At 39.2% G+C, this 27,024-nt stretch overlaps 2 protein-coding genes across 13 annotated transcripts in view; both read right to left on the reverse strand.

Annotated features, from left to right (window-relative positions):
- Positions 1-376: 376 nt before the first annotated feature.
- Positions 377-2,594, reverse strand: LOC116780335 (cell surface glycoprotein 1-like). Of its 4 annotated transcripts, none has more exons than XM_032675212.1 (4): positions 2,448-2,594; positions 2,220-2,291; positions 1,476-1,754; positions 377-1,367 (listed from the first exon to the last, which is right to left on the reverse strand). In XM_032675212.1, the coding sequence occupies exons 1-4, from the start codon at positions 2,545-2,547 to the stop codon at positions 658-660; spliced, it is 1,161 nt and encodes a 386-aa protein (XP_032531103.1). In that variant the 5' UTR covers positions 2,548-2,594; the 3' UTR covers positions 377-657. The 4 variants fall into 4 exon arrangements, with proteins under 4 accessions (XP_032531103.1, XP_032531094.1, XP_032531084.1 ...); XM_032675203.1 differs by having other exon boundaries at positions 377-1,313; positions 1,368-1,754; XM_032675193.1 differs by having other exon boundaries at positions 377-616; positions 651-1,754.
- An 8,422-nt stretch (positions 2,595-11,016) lies between these two features.
- Positions 11,017-27,024, reverse strand: part of DNAH5 (dynein axonemal heavy chain 5) — a 113,885-nt gene continuing 97,877 nt past the window's right edge. For 8 of the 9 annotated variants that reach the window (XM_032699993.1, XM_032699965.1, XM_032699974.1 and 5 more), the window contains 14 exons: positions 26,723-26,966; positions 25,633-25,747; positions 24,314-24,504; positions 22,938-23,059; positions 22,348-22,497; positions 20,478-20,723; positions 18,953-19,172; positions 18,114-18,319; positions 17,573-17,776; positions 16,766-16,981; positions 15,723-15,935; positions 14,258-14,410; positions 12,839-13,070; positions 11,017-11,489 (listed from right to left, as the gene is read on the reverse strand). In XM_032699993.1, coding sequence (XP_032555884.1) covers positions 11,338-11,489; positions 12,839-13,070; positions 14,258-14,410; positions 15,723-15,935; positions 16,766-16,981; positions 17,573-17,776; positions 18,114-18,319; positions 18,953-19,172; positions 20,478-20,723; positions 22,348-22,497; positions 22,938-23,059; positions 24,314-24,504; positions 25,633-25,747; positions 26,723-26,966 — 2,664 coding nt within the window. In that variant the 3' untranslated portion in view covers positions 11,017-11,337. Of the gene's footprint in view, positions 11,490-12,838; positions 13,071-14,257; positions 14,411-15,722; positions 15,936-16,765; positions 16,982-17,572; positions 17,777-18,113; positions 18,320-18,952; positions 19,173-20,477; positions 20,724-22,347; positions 22,498-22,937; positions 23,060-24,313; positions 24,505-25,632; positions 25,748-26,218; positions 26,335-26,722; positions 26,967-27,024 lie in introns of those variants that run through there. The other variant, XR_004359257.1, reaches the window with a different exon arrangement.

A 27,024-nucleotide genomic window follows, 5' to 3' on the forward strand; every position in this document is an offset into this window, starting at 1 on the left:
AGTGGGATGACCGGGGACATGGTGAGCTCACTGGGAGCAGCGGGAGCAGCCTCCTAAAGCCCCAGAGTGGGAGGACGGTGCCCAGGCTGTGCTGAGGGCTGTTTTCGGTGTGGGGCCGTGTGCGTGAGTCCTGCACGGACCTCTCTGCCCTGGCTCCCCCGCCAAAGGGCTGCTTCCCCAGGGGAAGGGGACCTTCCATGAATGCCTGCACCTCCGGCACTGACTCAGGCCTGGAGTGCCCTTTGGGTGCCCTTGGAGCCCTTTGAGCCTTGGTGGATCTGCTTGGTACCATTTCCCGCTGCCGCCCTGCACTCCCTCCCCATTCCATGCAGACACAGACAGGTTATGGAATAAAATCTTTTAATTGATAACCTACATCTACACTACATCTCTATCTACATCTCTATCTACATCCCTATCTACATCCCTATCTACACAAACACCCTCCCTCCCTCAGATTGGGATAGATCCCCAAACGATCTATCCCTCCCACTGGGACAGATCCCCAAACGATCTATCCCTCCCCCCGGGACAGATCCCCAAACGATCTGTCCCTCCCCCCGGGACAGATCCCCAAACGATCTGTCCCTCCCCCCGGGACAGATCCCCAAACGATCTGTCCCTCCCCCCGGGACAGATCCCCAAACGATCTGTCCCTCAACAACTTTCTGCCCCAGCCCGGACTGCGGGAGCCTTGCACTTGCTCCCAGGGCTTGGCCCAGAGCCCCTCTTCCTCTTCGTGCCCCGCCTTTCCAGAGCGATGTTGCTTGGTGACATGCTGCTCTGAGGCGGTGGCAGGCCCGTGCCCACACCCTGCTGAGGGTCCTGAGGCTTGGTGCCGCCCGCGTTGCAGTGTCCCGTGCTCAGGACGGCTCTGGAAGGCTTGGGGACACTGCAGTCAGTGGGCGGCATCTTCTTGGGCGGGCGGAGCGAGGTGTTCTTGGGCTGGGGGCTTGTGCCACTGGTGCCACAATGGTCCGTGGGCATGGGGACGCTGCTGGGACCATCCCGACTGGTGCCCACGGCTCCCTGGGAGCAATCCAAGTGGCTCCGAGTCCCTTTCAGCGGGACCTTGTGACGCAGCACACTCTCGCTGGCTGGAGTCACCCCAGGGGCCCCGATGGCTTGGCCGTGGAGTGGGCCTGGGTGGCTGGCAGTGCTGTGACTGGGCAGGGAGATGTCAGCCCTCGGGAAGGTGTCCTCCTCCATGGGGACATCGCTGCTCAGCGAGATGTCACAGCTCGCAACGTGATCGCTGCCTGGGAGGGAGCCACCATCCATGGGGTCGTCAGTGGCCAGCGAGAGGTCACGGCCTGACGGGCTGTCCTCGTCCATGGTGACATCGCTGGCCAGCGAGAGGTCACGGCCTGACGGGCTGTCCTCATCCATGCTGACGTCGCTGGCCAGCGAGAGGTCACGGCCTGACGGGCTGTCCTCGTCCATGCTGACGTCGCTGGCCAGCGAGAGGTCACGGCCTGACGGGCTGTCCTCATCCATGGAGACATCACTGCCCAGACTGATGTCAAGACCTGGGGTGGTGTCCAAATCCATGGGGACGCTGGTGTCCGGAGGGCTGCCACTGCCCAGGGGCGTCCCCGAGGGCTTGGCTGAGCCGTGCTGCGTGTCCCGCACTGGTGGGACTGGGGCCAGGGGCTTCCTGCAGCCCCGGATCCTCCCCCGGGCATTGCCTGATGGAGGAGCAATGCCATGGCTGCTTGCCAAGGGGGTTGGTGGAGGCAGCTGAGTCCGTGTCCCTGCCGAGCAGAAGATACGGGTGCGGGTTGGAGCAGTCACTGCCCGGAGCCATTGGCACACGTGCACAGGGGAGAAGGGAGATGGGGGGGCTCGGGGCTAGGAGAGTCTCCTGGGGCACCCGCTGAGCCAGCCCGGAACACAGACTGAGTGGGAGCTTGAGTGAGGGACCATCCCTGCGGGGTGAGCTGCTGTGCCACAGCCATGGGGTTGCACAGGGGACGGCAAAATGGCAGCAACGGCCCCAAGATCCTCTAAACCATCTTGCCTGAACACAGGTGGCCCAGGCAATGCCAGGTCTGCTTGCCGTGCCGTGCTGAGCCAAGGGGCCCCAGCTGGCAGGGGGACAGGGGTGCTGCGGCTGCCGGAGGTGCCGGCAGGGCTGGAGGAGCCAGGGCAGGCCTGGGGGCTGGAGGGGCTAGGGGGCAGGGAATGCCAAGGGGTCAAGGCAGATGGGACTGCCATACCTGCTGCTGGGGCAGAGGGAGCTGGCAAGGGCTGCTGCTTCTGGCCAGGCTGTTGGCCGAGGTTGGCTGATCCTGCGAGAAAGAGCAAACGCTGGAGGTCACATGCCAGTCGGGGGCTGTCGGGCGCTCAGAGGACTGAGGAGGAGGAGAGGAAGGGGCAGGGGAGCAAGGGCTGTGAATGTCCCCGCCGTGCGTCCCGGGGCTTTCGGGCTCAGGGTCTGTCCTCACCTGTGGGGCAGGAGGTTCCGGGAGAGACCAACGGCTGCAGGAGCTGGGCTATGGCTGAGCTCCAGCTCACACAACGCTGCCACAGAGCTGACAGGGCCATGCTCAGTCAGCTTCGGCGGCCGCTCACTTCTGTTGACTGGACCCGGGTCTGGACGCTCCTCTTAAAGTGTCTCCAGGGACGGAATGTTGGGGCTCCCGCTGTCGTGTCATAGAGGCAGCAACAGTGCTGGCGCTTCCCTTGTTCTGCCCCACCCCCAACAGCTTTGCCAGCTCTTCGTGGGGAGAGGAAGGGTTAACCAAAGAGTTAGAATCCCAGAATATCCTGAGCTGGAAGGGACCCACAAGGATGGTCCAGTCCAACTCCCGGCCTTGCACAGGACAGCCCAGCAACCCCACCACGTGCCTGAGAGCGTTGTCCAAACGCTCCCTGAGCTCTGGTAGCCTTGGGGCCAAGACCACTGCCCTGGGGAGCCTGTTCCAGTGGCCGACCACCCTCTGGAGGAAGAAGCTTTCCCTAATATCCAACCTAACCCTCCCCCGACACAGCTCCAGCCATTCCCTGGGGTCCTGTCCCTGGTCACACGGAGCAGAAATCGCTGCTGCCCCTTGGCGGGAAGCTGCAGCCCCCCCATGCGATCTCAGCTCAGCCTCCTCCAGGCTGAGCAAAGCCAGCGACCTCAGACCTCAAGTGCAAGGTCCTGCACCCGGGTCAGCCCTTGGCTGGTGCCACCTGGCACAACATCAGCTTGCAAATTTTGCAACACAACAGGCAGGACCAAGAAGGCTTGGCTAGGAGAGACTATTTAGGAGGGACTGCAGTGATAGAACAAGGCGGAATGGCTTCACACTGGCAGTGGGCACGATTAGATGGGATTCTGGAAAAAAATTTCTTCTCTGTGAGCGTGGTGAGGACACAATGGTCCGTGGGCATTGGGACGCTGCTGGGACCATCCCGGTTGGTGCCCATGGCTCCCTGGGAGCAATCCAAGTGGCTCCGAGTCCCTTTCAGCAGGACCCTGCGACGCAGCACACTCTCGCTGGCTGGAGTCACCCCAGGGGCCCCAATGGCTTGGCCGTGGAGTGGGCCTGGGTGGCTGGCAGTGCTGTGACTGGGCAGGGAGATGTCAGCCCTCGGGAAGGTGTCCTCCTCCATGGGGACATCGCTGCGAGATGTCACAGCTCGCAACATGATCACTGCCTGAGATCATATGCCAGTCGGGGGGTGTCGGGCGCTCAGAGGACTGGGGAGGAGGAGGAGGGGAAGAGGCAGGGGAGCAAGGGCTGTGAATGTCCCCACCGTGCGTCCGGGGGCTTTCGGGTTCAGGTTCTGTCCTCACCTGTGGGGCAGAAGGTTCCAGGAGAGATGAATGCCTGCAGGAGCTGGGCTGTGGTCGAGCTCCAGCTCACACAACGCTGCCACAGAGCTGACAGGGCCATGGTCAGTCAGCTTCGGTTGCTGCTCAGCTCTGTTGACTGGACACAGGTCTCTATTCGTGATAAATTTCAAACTCAAACTATTACACAACTTAATAAACAATCACTTTAAAATTCCTAAGTGATTTTTCTGTTGCTAAATTTCAAATAAAACCACTGTCATCAAAAAATAAATGAAAACTTTTATCTTGCAAAATATACTCTTTTTATTACAAGTTTGCTTTTATTCTACACTCATTTAGTATTTTTCATAACTGATTTGGTTTGGCTTGAAATGCAAAAGATTATTGCTATTGGTTAATAAAACAAAATGAATCATTTACTAAGATTTTAATTAATTGCAGTTCATATATTCAAAATTATTACTTCTACATTTACCATTATAACAATAATTATGGGGTTTAAACAGTATAATCAAGGAAATAATATATTCCCGCTGAAAAAAAAAAAAAAAAGAAAAGAAAGAAAAGGAAAAGAGAAGAGAGGAGAAGAAGAGAAGAGAACAGAAGAGAAAAAAGAAAAGAAAAGAAAAGAAAAGAAAAGAAAAGAAAAGAAAAGAAAAGAAAAGAAAAGAAAAGAAAAGAAAAGAAAAGAAAAGAAAAGAAAAGAAAAGAAAAGAAAAGAAAAGAAAAGAAAAGAGAAAAAAGAAAGGAAAGGAAAGGAAAGGAAAGGAAAGGAAAGGAAAGGAAAGGAAAGGAAAGGAAAGGAAAGGAAAGGAAAGGAAAGGAAAGGAAAGGAAAGGAAAGAAAAGGAAAGGAAAGAAAAGAAAAGAAAAGGAAAGGAAAGGAAAGGAAAGAAAAGAAAAGAAAAGAAAAGAAAAGAAAAGAAAAGAAAAGAAAAGAAAAGAAAAGAAAAGAAAAGAAAAGAAAAGAAAAGAAAAGAAAAGAAAAGAAAAGAAAAGAAAAGAGAAAAGAAAAGAAAAGAAAAGAAAAGAAAAGAAAAGAAAAGAAAAGAAAAGAAAAGAAAAGAAAAGAAAAGAAAAGAAAAGAAAAGAAAAGAAAAGAAAAGAAAAGAAAAGAAAAGAAAAGAAAAGAAAAGATGAGGAGAGAAACAAACCAGACAAGATTATTTTATCTAGCAAGTTCAGGAGTAGAGTTGCTTTTATTTCTAAAGCTTTCCCTCCCCAGCCTTAACCTTGTTCAGATGAATGACAGAAACTGCTTTGTTCTCATTTCAATAGTCTTGATCCCTCCTCAGATCTCTCTTATCTCCACTTAATGTAAGGAGCAATTCCTTCTTGAGAAGATGCATGAAGATGATTTTATTGACTGTCCCATTGCCATAGCTTGGCTTGTAAACTCATCAGGTGCAAGATGCAGTAGCTGCAACAACTGTCTAAAAATAAAGGTATTTGTACTGTTTTGATGTTTTTAACTGTCAGAGCCTTTTGCAAATACCAACAATTTAATTCTTGGAACATACCTGATTTCCATATTCTCAATGCACCGATACTAGAAAAAGAAAAAAAAACTGATGTGCCTAAATTCACAGAGAACTTCAAAATTCCAGATGAGCCCAATTCCTCAACATAAACTGTCAAATACTGCTGCTTGTAGTATAGTCGTAGGCAACATCTACCATGCAATTAAGCCATTAGGACAGTTCGGAATGGTAACAGAGTTCTAGAAGCTTTGATACAATAATTGGTACCACAATGTACTCCTGAAACTTTCCTATCTAGTGTGAGAAAAACACAAGTACATTATACATGTCTAACATCCAGCACCTGCATAACATATTGCCAATCTCAGTAAGTGTTCTATAGTTCAATATACAGGTGGCATTACAAACAAAGTAATGTATTTTAATTTTACATCAAAGAAACACATTTTTTAAATTACAAATTTTCTTTACAATGCAGCCAACCAGCAGTGTATTAACCAGACTAAAGAGGCAGGCACACCACCCCTTTATATAGAATACACTTTTTGATTCACTTGAATAAATGTTTCTGGTAAAAGCACAACAGTACAAAACCTGGAATAGCAAACCAATTGCCCCGCTGTATTTTAAATACCCGCTGATATGACACAAATGTAGTCAGGAACCAAACATATGTCAGCTCTTGTAAAAGAAATCTGCCATAAAATCTACAGAGATACTGGAGAGAGTCCAATGAAAGGCCAGTAGTCTAATAAAGGGACTGGAGCATCTCTCCCATAAGGTAAGTCTGAGAGAGCTGGGACCGTTCAGCCTGGAGAAGAGAAAACTCAGGGGGAATCTTATTAACCTATGTAAACACCTGAAGGGAGGGTGCAAAGAGGACAAGAGCCATGCTCTTTTCAGTGGTACCCAGTGACAGGACCAGAGGCAATGGGTACAAACTGAAACACAGCAAATTCTCCCTGAAGATCAGAAAACACTTTTCTACTGTGAGGATGACTGAGCACTGGCACAGGTTGTCCAGAGCAGTTGTGTTTCCCCCCTTGTGGAGGAGCAAGAACCAGAATGGGAACGGTTTCAGGAATGGAAAAAGATATACAGCGAATGAAAGGACTTTATTATATGGACTTTACAGTTATTATGTGTTTACAAATATATACACTGTATGATTTCCCCTACAGTTGTAACTGCCCAGGCATGTCCAGACATGCCTCGTGGTGCCTGCTCCCTGCTTCCCCCTCTGCTTGGCTGAAGAAGCTGCAGAGAGGAGAGAGCTACCATTCGCCCTTTCCTTCCCCGGTTCCTCCCACGTTCTTCCCTCTTCACCTGAGTCCCTATCCCTATTCGTTTCCCTGGTTGTCTGTCTCATGCTCCACCCCATTTTCTGGTGCATTTCACACCAGAACTCATAAAAGCCTCGCACACTTTCAATAAAGTAGCATTGCAACCTCAGACCTCGTCGGACCTCTTCGTGCAGTGCCGCGATCCTTCTCCCCTCCCCCTCGGACCGTGGCACCCCCTCTCTGGAGAAATTCAAAAGCTACCTAGACAAAACCCTAAGCAGCCAACTCTAGGAGAGGCTGTTTGAGCAGAGGTTCAGATCAGATAACATCCAGAGGTCCCTGCCAGCCTCAACAATCCTGTGATACCACAACATTCCTACTTACAAGTAAAAGACCTAGAAAGCATTTTCCCTAAAATTTAACTATTTCAGCAAATAAAATATACATTAATATATTGAGAAGATTCTGATTCACCTGAGCTTTCACACATGGTCCTTCCCATTCCCTTTTTTGCCAGGTTTTCTTCTTCTTCTCAAACATAAGGACTCATTCAACACAGATTGTCCTATTCCTGAAGTGATATTCTGAGATCTCTGGCAGTACAAGACTTCATTCAGCAAATACACGAGTTCATCCAGCAAATATAACTAGCTCCTGTACTATTACTTTTTTAATTTTCAAAAGGATTTTAGGCTGAAATCTGCCCAAAAGCAAAGCTCAACTCAGTATTACATTTCTTATTTAGTATGTAGGGATCAAGCATATTTTTTCATATGCTGACATAACACAGTTTGATACTAATGCCAATTGATCAAATTTTTGTAATTCAAAGATCACAACCAGCATGTCTCTTCACAAGGATTTAATTTCCATTATGCTCTGTCATACCTCCTGGTGTTGTGAAATTTCCTCTGTTATGCATAGATCATGCATTTCTTAATTGGCTTCTCACTTTATCCAAGGAACAAACATACTGAACTTCAAATATAACTAACCTGACATATCTTGCTTTGAGAGAATAAAGAACAGCTTTATTTGCCTTCGTGAAGTAAGGATTACTCTGCTGAATTTGCAGACCAAAATGCAAAAAGGAAAACATACGTCAAGTGTTTGATGATTGCAAAAGTTGCTTATTTGCTGGCTTCCTTTTTTCCAGAATGATAAAATATCTTCTAAATGCTTAAAATGAAAATTCAACATGTAACTCTTCTATGATGTACATTTTTGAGCTTTACTATTCCACAATGCAGCACCAAGAAGAAATGCAAAACATTTTATGGGTGACGTGAAGTAAACATTTTTTTCTTGGATAGCACAAAGACATTTGATCTTTGGTTGCAATTATTACTATTTTGTCTCATTCACACATTTTATGCAAAACATTAACAGTACTGATTTATGCAAGTTATAAAATCGTAGAATAATAGGATGGTTTGGGTTGGAAGTGACTTTTAAAGGTCATCTAGTCCAACCCCCTGCAATCTTCAAGTAGATCAGGTTGCTCAGAGCCCCATCCAACATGGCCTTGACTGTTTCCAGGGATGGGGCATCTCCACCTCTCTAGGCAACCCACCCAGAGAGGGGTCTCGCCCCCTTCATTGTAAAAAATTTCTTCCTTATAACTAATCTAAATCTACCCTGTTTCAGTTTAAAACCATTATCCCTTGTCCTACCACAACAAGCCCTACTAAAAAGCTTTTCCCTATCTTTCTTATAAGCCCCCTCTAAATACTGAAAGTTAACACAAAGGAACCGAGTTTTTAAAATCATGGCTCAAAGAAGGAAGTTGAATTGAGCACATCTCACTTCACAAAGCACTTCTAGACATTCTTTGCATAAGACTCTCATCACAATCTTGTACAGTGTTTATGAGCTGAATCATCAGTTGACACTTTCCAGGTATATATTGATCAGATTAGAAAAGAAAGATAAGATGAACTCCCTACAGTGATCTTCCCAAACTAAGCCATTATTATTTTGCTGAAATCACAGTTCACACAGAGCAAGCAGAGTAGATAGGGACTAATTCAGCTTAAATAGAGGAAAGCATAATGTGATGTATAATATAGGAAGGTGAGTTACAAACCAAAAGGATTCCAGGTTACATTTTTCTCAAAAAATTACAATTTCTACTCGAGTTATACAAGTTTATGGAGGAGAGGCTTTGAGAGAGGAGTTATATATATCGGCTTTCATTCTTGTGGCAGTTTAACAGAAACTGAAAACTAAATTATTTGCAAGCAACTCATGTAAAAACAGTGTTACACTGCCTTCTGTTAAGTCATGTTAAGTTCTTTTCATGAGTGGTTCATAGTTTCCTAACTCTTCTTTTTTTGTGCGCAGATTTTCTTGTTCTAAGATAGCACCTTTGAAAGAAAATCATGTTTTTACATCAGCAAACATCTGTTGTTTTTCTTGCCAAAGTAGGATATCTCATACTCTCTGACAGCAAAACCTAAAATAACTACTTCAGTTCTCACAGTGATTGCAGTGCAAAAATAGCTCCATTAAAAAGCTAAAGGGCAGTATCCTTTTCAAACAATAGCTCTAACCAAAAAATATTTTAACCATGTCCTTTTTCCCCACTCTTTCTTCTGCCAGCTTTTCTAGTGTTCGTTCAGTAGTTTTTTGGTTTAGATATTTCTTTAAAAGATTGAATATGCAAGCAATTGAATATGCAAGAAATTTCTACTTTTATGTGCAGACTTCACAGGTAAGCTGAGATTGGTAACATGTATTTGCTTTTTAGTTTTAAAAGCCCAGATTTTAATTTTTCTATATTAATATACAGAAACTTATAATACATTATTACTTACATTGGATGTATTAATTTTATTATAAGAACAAAAGTTATAGAGGAGTACCATCATTGGAAAAGCCGCATATTAGCTGATTAAAAGATGCCAGAAGCTCTGGTGAGTAGTACATCTTGCAATCACAGACATATCAAGAACTATATCTTTTTATTTCATGTGTTTAATAGACCTTTAATTTAACACAACCGATAAGCAATTTTCGCATATGAAACCACCTCTGCAGCATTGGTTTTTTAAGCCTTGTATGTGTTCTAAAAGCCTTCAGATATTTGTATACACCTACAACGCCTGTGCAATGTAAACGTGATGGCTGAAAAATAAAATCACAGAATCACAGAATATGCTTATTTTAAATACTTTTAAAATTATAAGGGATTTCAAAGGATTCTGATGAAGCTCTAATGTCTTCACCTTATTCAGAAGGTTGTTTTACCATTAATTTCCAATATAAATTTGTATAACATTTGTTTTTAAATATTCTCCAAAATCCATGTATTTAACATGCTCAATATCAGAAAGACATATAGAGAATACCTTCTGTAATCCTGAATTTTTCTGGACCCTAAATTTTATAATGCTGAATGATTAATAGCTGCACAATTGAAGTATGTGAATGGTATTTCTTGAGCAATCCATTCAGCACCAATAGCAAAGCCAAACAGTTCTATACATCCAGTTCTGTAACACACCAGGGTTGATTGTTTTATTGAAATTCCTTTCCACAGAAGGACTTATAATAATAATTATTATAATAATATATTATAATAATAATAATTCCAAGATGGAAAGACCTCTACAACTAGAATTTTTTTGACAGTATCAATGTTCCACCTAAGTTTTATAACTGTAGTATAAGGGTTTTTTGACTGTAGAAATGAATGCTGAAATCTCCCTGTATTGATTTGAGATAAAACTGAAAACAGCTTCTCGATTGCAGCATTTATGAATGACAGATGCACCAGGAATACTGGTTTTTATTGCTTCCTCTTCTGCAGTAGCCATTATCGGGAATGACTAGTGGACCACTAAGATACACAACCTACTGAACTCAGCAGCAAAAATACACTGGCATTTTAATGATTAAATAACTCTACTTGATGTGTGAAGCCAAGTGTCCAATAAATGAAGCTTCCAACATTTCTCTTTTAAGATGTATTCCTACATGAAAATTTTTCTGTTTAGCTGAGACAACAAAAAAGGCTGCAGCACATAAGTAAAGAAGTAGAAAGAAAAAAAAAAACAGAACCCCATCTACTAATAACCTTGATGAAGATTGACTCAAATCTGGTATAGTGGTACACAAAAAAATATTCAGTCATTCTTATGGAACTATTTTCTTCCTATCCATTACATACTTATAAGTCATGAAAAAGAGAACAAGGATTCTGGCAGCTGTCAAATGCTTGTTTTCCTATGTAACACAATGACATTGTTTTCCAAGTAGTGAAACACGTGTGACATTTTTCCAGTGTCACCTTCCTTATTTAGACAGCAAGCAAGCTAAAAACTATCAGCTAGGAAATAAGTCTTGGAACATCATCTTGAGGAATTTCAACTAATATGAATGAGCAACTGGGCTTAAGTTTCCATAGATACACACACCCAAAATAAAAAAAAAAAACCTCCTGATACAAGAATATTTACTACCAAAAATTAACAACATTCAAATCAATTAATCTTTATTCAAGGTAGAATTAAGCACACAGGAGGAGTGTTTATGCGCATTTAGGAGACAGGAACACTAAATATTTGTCATGATTTGTCAAAGACATCAAACCTAATATCATTCTAAGATTTAGCATTTATAAGCCTATTGTAGAGTTTTATTGAGAACAATTTTGTAAAATTATCATAATGGAGTCTATGCCTTAGAAATAATACTTTTAGAAGTGTTCAATTGTATATCTAACTACAGATTGCTCTTTACATTTAAAAACAGAGAAGAACTCTTGGAAACTTTTTTTTTCTTTAACGTTACTTGACATCACACAGAAGTGCTACTCCACGCAGTACCCAGTGCTCTGGAGGCTGACGAGTTTTAAGATCTATAGCAGCAATGTAATTCACATCTGTTCGACTGGTCTTTTTGTAGACTGGACATGAATACAAATGTGGATCTTTTGCAGCTGAAAAGACAGAAGAGACATAAAAAGCAATTAAACTAAGTTGACAAAACAGGACCCTAAGGGACTGGTCACAAGGCATATGGAAAACTGAGTCAAAGTTCAATAGACACTCCTCTCTATCAGCACCAAGAAACACTTTTACTGGATTCTCACACTGTTCATTACTGTGCTATTGCCAGCTGAAGGCCATATGTGGCTTGAAATTTCTGTAGGTTTAAGATTTAAAATCAGCACATAGGAACTCTATGTGGTAAGAAATGTAAATGGACTCACTAGAGTAATTAGTATTCTTATTAGTTCAATCTGCCCACTGAATATTACTCCTTACCAATATATTAAAATAAAAAATGCCCTATTTTGAAATGCATTTAGTATTCGAGAATACAAGTCGTCAACTACTTCACTTCAGAATTAGAACAGTGGTCTAGTCAATAGTTCAGTACTTCAGTGTTCATTATTTAGCATCTTGGCTGTTGATCATGCCTTTTAGAAAAGATCAACTATTCAAAACAGCATGTAACCAAGTGTTGCTTTTAGAGGTGGAATGCTTTTCAACAGACTTCTCCAATTTTACCTTCTGTGGTGGATAGTTCTATCCTATTTTACATCCCTATTCAACAGCATTTCCTATTCTATATGGAAAAAACCACCACATTAACACAAATTACACATTTTCACATAACAGTACTGTCCTTCAGCCCCACAAGTTTCTTTCCCATTCTTACATTCATTTTTTGCCTCAAAGACAAAACATTTTCCACCACCTCACTCTACCTCTTGCTTGCCTCTGTTAGCTCAAAAGCAGTCTTATCCAGGAAAAAATGCATTTTTATAAATATGCACATTACATATATAACATGTTCTCTATAAACACCTTATATAGACATATACAACCCCATGTATATCTTTTATGTTGTGTATACATGGTTATATGTTTTGTATATATATATGTAACATTCATTTAGCATGTGAGAAAGAGGCTATTTGGGTTTAGGTTACAGAGGCTACAGAGGTTACAGAGTTTATTTATATGAATGTTGATGTTCTAAATCTGGGACACATATTGTCAATATGTACAGTTCACCTGTAAGTGGGTTAAAAAGTTATTAACACCGTTAAGACCAGAAGGTATCTATCTAATTAGGGGGAAAAGTGCCCATAATCAATTACAAAGGAAGCCTGAAAGTACACTTTAAGTGGAAGATTGGGAAGACTTCCCATTGAAAAAGATTTTATATATATACAATGAATAGCAACAGCATCATGAAATCCCTACAGCCCAAAAGATTTCCATGTAGTTAAATAATGAATTCTATCAAAATAACATCCTTTGCAATACAATTACTTACTGTTATTCTCTGCATATATCCTTATAACCGGCATCATCTCAAAAAGCACCTTCGGCTTAGATTCAGTCAGTCTCATGTTTCTTCTGTCCCAGCCAGCTCCCTCCAAATACAGCCCATACACATAGACACCTTCCAAAGGAGGGCTTGTGATATCGTCCTTCATCCATTTAGTGACTTCATTGCACAGCACTACACTGTCAAGAGCCCATCCTTTGTTAGCCCTTGTTATTTCCTGCCCAAACCAGACAAAAGTTAGAAGGTTACACTTTCGCATATGCACAGAACCATTTTTTCCAGCAATTATATTGTATGATCATAACATATCCTCTTCCGTACAAAAACCCCAACTTTTTATGATATTCACGTTTACAGCAACGCCCAGAAAGTCACTTTGGTATTTACTTGGGATATTAGGTTGTTATGTATCCACAGTCTCTTTTTATGGAAACAGAAAGTTCTGTACATTCCAACTCTTTCAAATCCTTCTACTAAACCTTTTCCACAAGCTTGGGTGCAAAAGAAAATTGCGGTTTAGGACTGCTTACTCAAAAGAAATATCTTGTTACATAATTCCAAGGCTATTCCTGCAATTTTAACAGAAGTCACCAATCAGAACTTCAGATTACACTAAGAGGGGAGATTTTTTCCTTCTCCACAAATCTTCATTCTCTCCTCCAAAAGTTTGCTTTTTATCCCTGAGGTCCCATTATATTCCCACCTGAGTATTCTTTTCCATTTACATACTCCAGACACTTATTTTCTCCAATATGTCCCTTTATGTTGACCAACACAAGTATTTATTGCTTCCTTTTAATGTAAAAAGTAGTCCATTTGTCAAATGCAACTAGCGTGCTGAACAACCAACACAATCACCAAGCTGACAGCTACATTATCAAATACATCAAATCTCATATCCACTAACAAAGTCTTTCCCAGTTTGTGAAAAGAGCCTGAATCAGCTACTGAACTATAGAAGGGAAATGTAAGATGAATTGGGAAGAGCTTTTCTGCCCAATCTCCAGCCAGGTAAGTATTGAACACAGAGCAAAAGAGAAGGGGGAAAAAAAAAAAAAGGGGGGTTGGAAATAAATGGCTTAACACCCATTTTCAAGGATACTTCAATGGAAACATGAGACAATCATTCTCCAGTCTACCTTAATAATGTTGTAAGGTAGCCCCTACTTATTTGGATCTTGGTCAATGCAGAAATATATTTTAACATGTTAGTGGTTGAAATACTGAAAAAGTATGTGCAAAGGAAGAACAGTTCACTCAAGAAATGTTAAGATAGTCACGTATCTTCCCCGCTGACATGATGGAGTCAAGTGTTTTAATTCATCTTTTATCGCACAATATATTTTATTTTTAAAAGTATGTAAAAAAATATATAAGCAGAATGAGACTTCAAACCCACTTTACCTGCCTCATTGCAGTTAAAAATCCTTGAGGATTAAAAAACCCTGCCATCCAGAAACAGTTTGGTCGACTTTCAAAAATCCAGTTGTAAAACTGGTGATTTCTTTCTAGAAGCTCAGTAAACCAGAAACCAAGAGTACTGGAAGCCCAAGAAGCCTAAAAACAGTAAACATATTTTAAAATAGCATATTCATGTCAAGAAAAGATAACTGCTCACATAGTAGTAAACAACATAATATTAGCAAAGCATATTTGAAGATCATCTTTCATATCTTGACTTTTAACCTGATGCTTAAATATTGCATCCTACTGAAACCCGAAGCAAAGTCTTTCTCTCTTCAAATTCATGCCTACCATTCCATTTACACATGCATAATGCTCTCCGTAGTAATTGTCCATTTTATTACATTTTTGCAAAATTAGATAGCTGTTTAAACTAGGAAGAAAAATAGTATACGTGTCTTTTTAATCCCAAGATCAATAAATCAAGATAACATGATTTCTGCCAAAACTATTCTGGTTTTTTATTCCTCTGAAAAAAAAGCTAGGGAAAATTGATCTCAGACAATGTGGAGATATAAGGTTTGTCTCTGAATAGTTGTGCTGTGAAGCATCTGCTTTGGTCCAGGTTTTGTACCATGAGAACACTTTGTGAGTAAAAACAAACAATGAAAAAACCTGCCTGTTTTTCTTTCCATCAGTTGCCATCAACAGCTCTAGCTGTCCCTGAAAATAGTTTCTGAGAGTTGGAATTGTCTAGCCTGGAGAAGAGAAGGCTCAAAGGAGATATTATAAATATTTATACCTCGTGTGTAGAGAATGGAAGATGAAGCCAGATCCTTGACAGTTATAGAAGAAAAGGTAGTGGGTACAAGATGATACATCAGAAATTCCATTTAAACCTAAGGGGTTTTTTAATTTGGTTGGCTGGTGGCTGGTTGATTGGTTGGTTTTTACTGTGAATGTGATCAAACATTGGAATACGTTGCCCAGAGAGACTGAGGACTCTTGATTCTGGAGACCCCTGAGAAACCTGCTTTAATTGACCCCACTTTCACAAGTGTGGTCCTTTCCAATGTCTACTATTCTGTGATGATATGACTACAAGTCTTAAACTCAAAGAATAGCACCAGTGTAGTCCACTAATGTGGGCGCTATGTTTTAAAATCCATCATCACATTTTAAATTACTCTCTTCTCTCTAGCTTTTTATCCTGTCAACATGCAACAGGCTGTTAAAATGGGAAATACCTGCAACCCCCACATTCATTTCTATTTTTATAAATGAAAGAAGGCTTGTTTTGACTGCGTTTATTTTAGCACAAAATCTATTCCAGCAGTTGCACAGTTCTGGTTAACACTTTTAAAACACAGATTGAAAAAAAGTATTTACTATAAGTCTAAAAGTTGAATCTAGCTCTTCAGAAATAGGGTTTTTTTTCTTTTCGTAACAAGTGATGTACACATACTTTTTTCCAGCTAGCAGGAATCCTTCCATCATACATGCAGTCTAAAGCATCCCTCAAATTTTCACTCATAACTATTGTCCCATCAATGGCGAGTTTTAGATCAGTCAGAGTGCTTCTCACTAAAGAAATAACTCTCTGCATTTGTTCAATCTCCTGTCGCAAAAATATGTTCATAGGCTGAAAAGGTCCCATGTTCTTTAGTTTTTCTTTTACCTGTAGGTAGAAAATCAAAGATCCTTCAATAAAAGTGAAAAAACAAAGTTGGCCTTATGTCAAGGTTAGGCACCAGTATGATTTTTAGGATGTAATACTTTTATTTATGGACTTAAATGGTCAGTTTGGCACCTCCCTTGAATTCTCTGCAAGACAGAAATACAGGATTTGTTCAAGAGAAATCTAGGATGATGAGATTGGCTGTGGTTTTAGTCTAACTCATGATTTAGTCTGTATATCATTCTATGAGCTAATCTCATTTAAAAAGCATGTGGGCTGTTAACCCTATTTCAAGGCATTCAGATGTAATTCCAAAAGACAATTCCAAGGTTCACTTCGCACAAACCAATCAGGAGTAATTGTCCCAGCTACTTTGCCTCAACATAGTAGCACTATTAATCAGCAATGCTTGGGGATTATCATATTACCAGGTAATTTTGTATTCTAACCAAACTCACTGATAAATTTTTAATTAAAAGTTAGTAATGTTAACAAATTAACAACTGCATGAACATAACTAGAAATTTTATAGTGTCAATAACCTCAGCCAAAAGCTGATGATTCTACCTCCTCTATAGTACAAATGACAACATAGGCATTAAATGGTTTAATATTTCTTAAAAAGTTCTTACAAAGGCACTTCAGCCCACATTTAGCGATCTCATTATAAACATTAAGAGTCTGGTCAGACTTCTCTACAGTATATTCTGGAAGTATTGCCTGTATGAATGAATTCAAACATGCTTTGAAAAAAGCTGTTTGGTTTTTTTTTTTTTATCCATAAAAAGTAAGATGAAGCAAATGTTTTTGACAGGTTTTCATTAACTCACTTCATATGGTACATAATCAGCAGGAAGCTTTTCCAGCATATCATCAGCCAGTCTGGCTACAACTGCCTCTCGGGTTTCACCTCCTCCACCAGAGCTATCTTTAGGCTGGATACTGAGGATGATGTCCAATACATCTTTGGAAACTTTACTTTGGTAAGTGATATCTGCATTGGGGTGCAAACCAAACACCTCGGGTGTGTCATAAGCAGGAAGGCTCTACATAGTAAAATATAAGAAGAGCACAACTGGATATGGATTTATAAGTTAATCATAAAAAATTCCACCCTCCCAAAAAAAAACCCCAACCAAACAAAAAAACAACATACAGCAAAACCAAATAAAAAACAGAAAAAAAACCCCCTTACATTGTAAAGTAAGCTAGATTTCTTCAGTCTTAGGGAAATAACTTGCTGTGGTCTATTTGTTGTGTCACAGCCCAAATCACACCAAACAAATTCAGTTTTAACATCCATGTGCTCTTTTAATAGTAAGTTTTTTCTTTCATATATCTACATCTTTTATTTCTGTGAGGTTGTACGCAATGTCTGGACTCCATTTTTGCCCTCTTTAATAACTGTGTGCCTCTAGGTAACTCACTCAAGCAAACCACAGGAAAAAGAAAATATTCCTGTCTTGACAATGATAACATTGATGAAAACAATTAGTTGTCACTAATAGATATGCAGAATGCTAGAAATCAATACAGAATCCATGAATAAAAGACAAAATACAGGCACTCAGAAGAAAAGAAAAATATAGGGAATCAGAAACTCATGAGAAACAAGTGATTAGCTTTCATTTACCAACCTGTATGTATTGAAGGTATTGATCCACCATAGTACATTTAGGTATGCTGTATCCTTTGTAGAAGCTGAATTCCTGATTAAATGTATTTTCATTGAACCAAACCTTTACAAAGGTGTTCATGAGTCTTTTGTCATAATCATCTGTCACACGACCACCATACTGGATCTCACCTATCATGTAACAAACAGTATTCCAGGAGATCCCCTAAAAAGAGTATTTTAAATACAGTCACCCATTTTTAACTAATTGATGTAATTAGCATTGAAAAGGTCTTTACTTCTAAAATTTATATTTCTGAGATGGCTGGGGGGGGTGGGTTTAACATACAGGTTAATACAGAAATTTAAGGTGCACTGTATTAAAAATCTAATTTAAGTCTGCTGCCCTATTACACGTATACTTGGAATACTAAATGTTTGTGGGGAAAGAAAACAAGTTAAAATCATGCTTATATTTCAGTTATTAGGAAGCATTTATATTCATTCCACTACTAGAAAGATCTATCATCTTAATATACCTTCCCCACAAAAGCATTCATTACCTTCTTGGTATCCATGCGATTCAAGTGGTTTTGAATGAAGCGCACAGTAGCATTGAAATCAGCTTGATTAAACTCATAGGGTATATTCCAACCCAGAGATCCAAACTTGCGCCTTTCTTGAACAGTGGAGTGTAGAAAGGCTACAGCATACAACATTGGTTTCCATTGTACCATTTTACTGGAATCTAGTAAATCCTGGCTGACACCTATTGATTGTAAATGGACTTAATAAGAATCACAGTGATAGTCCTTTTTGAAACTACGTCAAATCAGTGCTAAAATCTCACTCTAGAGATCTTAAGTTGGCTCCCTGCCTCTCCCAAGAGTCTAATTATTGTCCCACAAAGTGTTCTATGCTGGGGACAGTTTATAGCATGTTATTAAGTTGCTCAAATTAAAAGAGTAAACTTCAGGGTAAAAACCCCACAATTTACTACTAGTTGAATTCACATAAAGTTGCTTTCCACACAGACTCTTTGTCCTTTGCTTTATGTAATGTAAAGAGCACTTGATTGCCAGCAAATATTAACACATCATTTTTCTGCCAAAAGACAGAAGAAGACCAAAGATTCGAACACTTCTAGATTCTAGAAGCCAAAATTTGAGAAAAGAAAAAGCATTTCCTGTTTTGCTGTCCAATTAGTTCTGGCAACAGAACTTCAGCAGACCTTCTCTTCTTCTTAATTTTCAGAACTTCTAGCTCAAAACAGGGACCAAGTTATGTGCTGGCATAATTGTGATCAGTCCCTCATATTAGCTTATCAGTGGCTGTAACATGACCACACAAAAATACCAAAGTCCAAAATTTGGTTTTAAATCACTGCCATTCTAGCACTCACCACCATATGTTCTCTTTAGCCCAGCTCTGAGCCCTTGCGGTGGTTCATTGGTAAACTTAATAGACATTTGAAGCAGGGTGATGGGGAACCGTTTGTGAATGTCAGTTGTCATCCATAGTCGAAAGCTTTCATGGACATTCTCTGTCTCTATTAGAGTGTCCATCAGCTCATCCAAAAAGTCAAGTCCAAGGTGGCAGTTTTGCAGAAGTGCCCAACCTCCCTAGTTTAAAACAACAAAATATGAAGTTATCAACATTGTTCACAAACTGAAATCACTCTTTGTGAGCTAAGATGCAGGCTTTTCCTTCTGGAGGTGGTGTTAGCTTATTTGGTTTTTTCATGTAAAGAAGTGGCCCTTACTTGTCCCATGTGCTCTTCTCAAGAAATCTCTACCTTTTCCATGTCAGTACATTTAAAACATACCTTGCCATGACTATACTGCTGATAAACACTGATAAATTTTGGCTTACATATGGGAGCTCAGGAGTGGCTCCATAGAGGAAGCTGCTAAACCTTGTTCTTCACAAGTGTACCAGGCTCGGAAAATAGCCACATATACATACTTAATTAATCTATTGTTATCAATCAATAGGTATCAAACTTTCTCATATGAATTCCCATACTACATATAGACATCTCATATACCTCTCCATTAAGAGGAAATGTGAGTCAATGAGGGAAAATAACTGCATTTCTCTTAACTAAACAAAAGGTGCTCCTCCTCCCTATTTTTGAATGAGTTTCTTTTCATCTGATCTGCTAATTAGCTCTTTATGAGAAGTTGTCAAACAAGAACCAAGTTGTCAAGAGGCAAAAGTCAAAGAAAAATAGGTTATACAGACAGGGAAGAAGCTCATAACACAAGAATGTAAGAAACTTAATTTTTTCACATCAGCAGGCACAGCAGTACTATCACCTGAGGGGTGATGTTAAATTGGAACATCTCACCTTTTCTTTCTCATACAGATAATTTTGTTCTTTAATTGCTCCATGTTTCACTTGTAAAATGCCTGTGCTATCAGATGGCCCCTCCCAAGTCCAAATCCAGACTACAGCAATACAAAATATTTTGCTACACAACCTTGTTTTTCTCAAGTTTATGTAGCTATCAATAGTATATTTGAAATTAATTTTCTCGATTTAACAAAATGCATTTGTATTAGTAAAAATACAAACCAAAAAATGTTCTGAAGTGCTTGCTCAAGAATATTTACTAGTCATGTAACCAAAAAAAAAAATCAATTCAACTATGTTTATCAGTCAGCAATCTACAACAAAAACTCTATTTTATATGCAAAACACTCCATTTTCAATGAAAAACATCTGTATAGTATCAAAAAGCTTGTTATGGCCAACTAAATGACTGAAAAGACAGTTTTATCACTTAAGACACTTATTTATATAAGTAAAGATAGGTTGTTGCATTGGCATTAACTATGCACCAAACACCCTTATTTCATGACAGGATTTTTATTTCTAAGTGTTTAATACAGCTTCAAAAAGCATTCAGATTTTTGTTACTTACGTGAGCCATTGTCTGCTGTAGAAGTTTACGAGCGTGGATTTCTTGTCCCTGGCCCATGGAAACACAGCACGTTTCTGTCTTTAGTCTTTTTCCCAGAGCAGTAATTGAGTCCGTAGGATCAGAGCCCATGGAAAGAAAACAAATGAGGGGAGTACGTGGATCTGACTCTTCCCATGTTTTCTCCAAATCCAAGATGACTCCCTCTGCGTATTTCTCACCCATAGTTTCAGTGATGTATTTTCTTGCCTATATTAAAAAGGGTAAATTTAAACTGTGACCTAACCATTTAATAGTTTTCTTCCCAGTGTAAACCAATAAGTCAACTGAAGGGCAAAGGCTGATAAAAATTTATACCAGAAATAAAAATATGCAACAAGTTTATTTTTACATGTCAATACATCATACTGTCTTTGATGGTGTTATTTCTTACAGCATTATAAGACCAGTTAAAATTTTAAAAATAATTATTATATTACAAATATCTGCATATATTGTTATATGTAAGACCTATAATTACACTATAAAAAAATAACCTCTCTAAAACTTCAGAAAAAAATTAATTTTTTACATATCATATCTCCATTAGACAGTGTGACTCCTAGCCTTAAAATCTAGGAAAAAAGGAGGAAAGTATTAAAGATTTCAGGTTTCAAAGCTGTTAGGCCTTTTCCACCTTCATGGTTAAACAAACAATGAATTAACAGTAGTAATGATGAAAATAACTATCAGTAAGTAAAAGATCCAGAGGAACAGGTGAAGATCATCTCTTTTATTTCTTTTTGATTTATCTTTAAAAGTTTTAGATTATTGTTCTTTCTTTTCTATGAAATAGGAAAGGCTCATTCAAACAGTTTTGAGATGCTCTTTCTTGTACTCTTTCCTCCTACAATGCTTTCATCTTGGATAAATCTTCCCCTTAATACCTCTGGGTTATTTCTCAGAGACAAAAGATTCAGCATTAAGCATTTGATGAACTATCAGTTTTCATAAAATTGTAAGATGAAATTGTATCTTGCCTCCATTAACAGTAGTGAGGAACTAATTTTGCATGATCTGTTTCAGTCATATAGCACACATCATAGAGATAGTCTTTATACAGTACTGTTTAACCTACTGACTTCTCTTCCTATGGGATTTCTGTGAATCCAATCACAATGTCTAAAGATGTGCATCCGTAAAATTAATACCACGCTTTTACTGATGCATTCCAATTTCAATAATTTGTCATTAATTGCTCTGAACTGCCAGCAATTCAATTGCTTTTTTCTTTTGCAATGGAGATAAGGATTAAAAATAGGCTCCTAGAAGTTGATTTTTCTTTAAAATAGTCTGTTTAATAACCTTCAGTTTTATACTTATCTTCTTTTTAAATAGATGGCTTTAAATTAAAAATTTCAAACAGACTTTAATACAGATTTTTCTAAAATGGGTCTAATTCTTCCATGCAGGAAATGGTTCCTCAATTAAATTGTTTTCATGTTTCCTTTTCCCTCAGACAACTGAGTTCACTAAAATATTTTACTTCAGCCTAACAAGGGGACACTTCTAAAATTCCAGGGAGTAAGCAAGGACATTGAAAAGTACCTTCTGAACTGATAAAGAGATCTGGATAAACACATGTGACTCCAGCAGAAATCCTATCTCCACAGTGAAATCATTGGATAATATTTGTTCAATTCATTAGAATAACTTTGCTTATGCTGCCCTTGTAACAAATGCATAAATTTTCTAAAATGAATTTCAGAAGATGCAACGTAATGGTCCATTACAGGAAGGTGCTTAGCATTACATAAAATAGCACTGAACTGCAATCTGGTAACTATTTATTCTAGTGATACCTAAATAGACCATGTTGGCTATATAAAAGTACCTGAGCTATGGTCCTGTCAGGACACCACGATCTGATAAGAAGAAGATGTCTGAAGCAGTCCAGAGATTGACCATAGCCACTGGGAACCAATTCTTCTTCGGGATTCTTACTATCAAACCAGATTTTCCACTGTTTCTCTTCACTGGAAATCTGCAGTTATGTCATCAAAGGAATAAATCTCATTAAACAGACAAGGCATATTTGCACTGCCACTAGGTCACAAATTTTTAATGAGAGTCAGAGACATGTTATCCACACACAGACATTTGTTTAGCAATACTAGTACACATGTTTAATAAGGCTATTAAAAATTACAGGATAAACTTTCAGGTTTTAAGTATGAAATTACAGAATGCAACAACACCCTTATGCATCCATATTCTGAAAAAAAGAGCTACTACTCAGTATTTTTCATTACTCTTAACATATACCAAATGCTATTTACTTAGTTAGCTGCAATACACTCAGTGTCCACTAAAACTCTTCATACAAGTGTTGAATTTACTGAACACCCCTTCCACTACATGGTTGGATCACTACCAGACAATCACTGTCAAACAAGAGATTAATTTTAAAAAGCTCTTACATACTTGATCAAGAATATCTGAAAATTGTTCAAGTTTACTGAGCTCCACCAAGTTCAGCCAAGTCATATCCAGAATCCATTTAGCTGGCTTAGGAGGACAAGCTTTAAGGTCTAGAGAAGCACCACCTGCAAGAAATTGAACTTAGTTACAATTAGAACTGTTGGAGACACAAATACAAACAAACAAAGAAATATTAAATAAAATAAGACCTTTGGAAAATGTAAACTAGATACTACAAAACTATTTCACATGATTAAGCTTTCCCAAACTGGAGAAATATGACTTAATAACTAAGGAAGGTCATAAAGAAATTTCTGAGTTAGGTAACATTCAAAATTTCCTTTCAAATCTTATGTTTCATCTAAATTTACATAATTTTTTAAAATCCATAACAGCTTCTCATGACAAAATAAATCTGTATTTTACTGCAAAAGGATTAACTTGGCTTTGGGTTCATTTCAATGTTTTTTTCTTTGATTTTTTGTTGATGTAGATAATGCAACAACTTTGCCAATGCATACATTTGCCTTCCTTGAAATTCAACTGAAACTAAAAGAAAGCAAAAACAAAATAAAAGGAAAACACCAAACACAAGAATCCAGATTTTTAATCATGATGTTACAAGGGTTTTCTACTTTATAAAATCACACCATATTTTATGAAGTAGAGTTTACAGTTTGGTTAATTTATAATATTTTCTTATATTATATACCTTAAATGTAGTCTTTCTTAACCAATTTACCTTTTGAGGCTTTACTGGTTTTTTGTGCAATGTGCTTGGAAATAAATGCTTTTTGGGAAAAGATATTCTGAAGATTCAACACGGAAAAATTCACAGTTATAATCCATAAATAAATGTTGCCTGGAAAATTAAGTCTCTTGGAAAGATAATACAAAATGAATCCAAACGTTCAAGCAAACACAGTGCTTGTATACAGCTCATACCAAAGCCATGAACTTGTCACATTCAGCTAAGATTCTGATATTCTTTATAAACTGTTAGCATCACTTTCTGTTCATATTTACTGCAGTTATCAAATAAACTATTTTTATTGCAATAATAATTTTTCTAAGTCAAACACGTAGCTGGTGGTATTTGAGCAGCAGACATAAACTGTGAAAGGATACTTAACAATATTCCTTTCAAATTCTCATGATTCCAAAGACATATTTGGAATATATCAATATTCAGTGTGCTGCTATAAATTAGAACTACCATACTATGTTATCTGTCACCAGATCAGAAAGATAACCATGTATTCTTACAATTGACAGACTTCTAATGTACAAAAGAAAGAAGCAGGTTGGCTAGGAGAAATAACCAAAAGTTTTCTATAATAATATATATGCTCTACTTAAAATTGTTCCATAGTTTCAACCTTTAATAAGTGTCAGAAATTCTTCGTGCTTCACTCTGTTTCTTTGTATATCAATCTTCAATGTAAGCAATAATGTGAAGAGAAATTTGTGCTCCTCATAGAGTCCTCGAGCAGTATATTTGAACACTTCATATGTCATATGTTCAATAATATTAGTAATCCTCTTGCTGGTTATAGGGCTCTTGGTAGACCTGTCAGAAAAAAGGTCTGCAGTTGAATGTTTGCAGTTGCAAATGACAAAAAGCCATAGTTCTGTATTTTCAAAACATGAAAGATAACAGATCACAAGCACAAAATACCAGACAGCAAGCTAGCAACAACTTTCAGATTGAAGGAGCAACAAAAAAAAAAATAATTTCTGATCAAGTCTTTTTGCATACCTGAAAATCAATGTAGTATAATAATTTTTAACTATCTAATGCCTAATTTTGAAGGACTGCAAGGTTCGTTGCCTTGGTAACTAACAGACGAAGTCTTATGGGTATTTATTAAACTGACAATTCATGGTCAAGACTGTAAGAAGCAAGTCTTCTTTCTGATATTAGCTTACAACAAATCTTTATTGCACTACCAGCACCTCCAGGACTGGGTAAAAACAACTTATTGTTAGCTATTCCAGCCAGGCAGAGAGGGACCTGGGGGTACTAATTGACAGGAAGCTCAACATGAGCCAACAGTGTGCCCAGGTGGCCAAGAAGGCCAATGGGATCTTGTCCTGTATCAAAAATAGCATGGCCAGCAGGACCAGGGAAGTGATCCTTCCCCTGTACTCTGCGTTGGTGAGGACACACCTGGAGTATTGTGTTCAGTTCTGGGCCCCTCAGTTCAGAAAGGATATTGAGGTGCTGGAGCGGGTCCAGAGAAGAGCAACAAGGCTGGTGAAGGGACTGGAGCATAAGTCCTATGGGGAGAGGCTGAGGGAGTTGGGGTTGTTTAGCCTGGAGAAGAGGAGGCTCAGAGGTGACCTCATCACCGTCTATAACTACCTGAAGGGAAGTTCTAGCCAGGTGGGGGTTGGTCTCTTCTCTCAGGCGCTCAGCAATAGGACAAGGGGGCACGGGCTTAAGCTCCGCCAGGGGAAATTTAAGTTGGATATCAGGAGAAAATTCTTTACAGAGAGAGTAATCAGGCATTGGAATGGGTTGCCCAGAGAGGTGGTGGATTCACCATCCCTGGAGATTTTTAAACGCAGATTGGACGTGGCACTGAGTGCCATGATCTAGTAAATGGACTGGATTTGGACCAAGGGTTGGACTCGATGATCTCAGAAGTCTTTTCCAACCCAATCGATTCTATGATTCTATGATTCTATAAATTACCTGGCTAGGGAGCGGTCAAAAAGCCACAAAAACTGCCGAAGTGAAGTCTGATACATGACGTTGACCATGCTCATCTCAGTAATAAGGAAGTACAAGATGCTTCCTCGAGTTGCAACTGAAAAAAAAGAAACAAGAATGTGTTCAAAGTAGAAATGCAGAGCAGAAAACTTCGGACCTCTACAACATGTACAGTGGGTTTAACACTAATGATAACGATAACTGAAGTTCCTTGAGTTATTGTTTTCTTTACTGCATAGAAAAGCAATAAAATTATTCATTTAATGCATACTATGTAAAGCCTAGTTTCAAATATGAGCATATCTGGAGAGCAGCTGGATGGTACACTGCAATGTTCAGATTGTCAGTAGAACATATAAAAATTATGGTTGTTTGAAGTACTGTTTGAATGTCCAAACAAATTTCTCTTTACAGACTTTTATAGGAGTCATATAAAAGCCAAATGAACTATATTGATTTAACTTACCCAGCACTGATTTAACTTACTTTCAGTAGTCATTAGTTTTAAATACAAAGGTTTTACAAATTCTGCAAAGCTTTCTGATACACTAACTGTACCATTTCATACTTTCCCTAAAACGCAGGTAATTCTAGAGAGCTTTCCTTTTTTTTCTCCACCTTTTTCACATTTTCACATGTCAGTTAAAAGCCAAAAGACAGATGAAATGTGCTGACTGTAATAACCTACAGAGAAATGATGAAGCATTCATCAGAACAGATATAAAGAGGATTTACCAATATACTGGGCCTGTAAAAGTGCCAACATGTTGAACTCAAACATACAGTTACCTAAACACCCTAATGACCAGCACACTTGTATATAAAGCAATGGGAAGTCTACAAAGAGAATAGATCACTCCATTTTATAAATTCCACATGAACCATAACATTGACTATTTTCTCCATGATCACACAATATGACATTTCCTAGATACGTTTCACTTATGGGAAAACAAAGATCCTTCCCACAAATTATGGTCTTCCTGATCCTATCCTAGTTTCTCCTACTCTGAGTATTGATGTTTTAAATACGTGGTCAAGCCATTTGTCTTTCATCACTACCTTCACTCACCAGGTCTATACTCTTCACGGGCTGAGTTGATCTGTATTTCAGTTTCAGCAGAAGTTTGCAGTTTCTCTGTTACTTCTTCAGCAGTCTTCTTAGTGTCAGTCAATACTATTAGTAGACTCTCATCATCTGCCAGAGAACTCTTAGTGCTTGTAAGTCGGAACAGAAGGTTATCTTCTAGGTCCTTAATCCTCCTTTTGTTCACAGTCACATCTTCAATAAGATCAGTTCTTTCTTTCTCTAATTCCTATTGAAATACGTGGTAATATTTGGAAAACAGAAAATCAATCAAAAATAAAAGCAAA

Source organism: Chiroxiphia lanceolata, chromosome 1 (genome assembly GCF_009829145.1).
Source record: "Chiroxiphia lanceolata isolate bChiLan1 chromosome 1, bChiLan1.pri, whole genome shotgun sequence".
Taxonomy (NCBI): Eukaryota; Metazoa; Chordata; class Aves; order Passeriformes; family Pipridae; genus Chiroxiphia; species Chiroxiphia lanceolata.

Excerpts from the sequence above, each read along its gene's own strand:
- LOC116780335 (XM_032675193.1), bottom strand. The coding sequence starts at position 2,547 with ATGGCCCTGTCAGCTCTGTGGCAGCGTTGTGTGAGCTGGAGCTCAGCC. Across the intron at positions 2,292-2,447 it reads CGGAACCTCCTGCCCCACAG|GATCAGCCAACCTCGGCCAA; the intron begins GTGAGGACAGAC and ends TCTTTCTCGCAG. Across the intron at positions 1,755-2,219 it reads TCCCTCTGCCCCAGCAGCAG|GGACACGGACTCAGCTGCCT; the intron begins GTATGGCAGTCC and ends TCTGCTCGGCAG.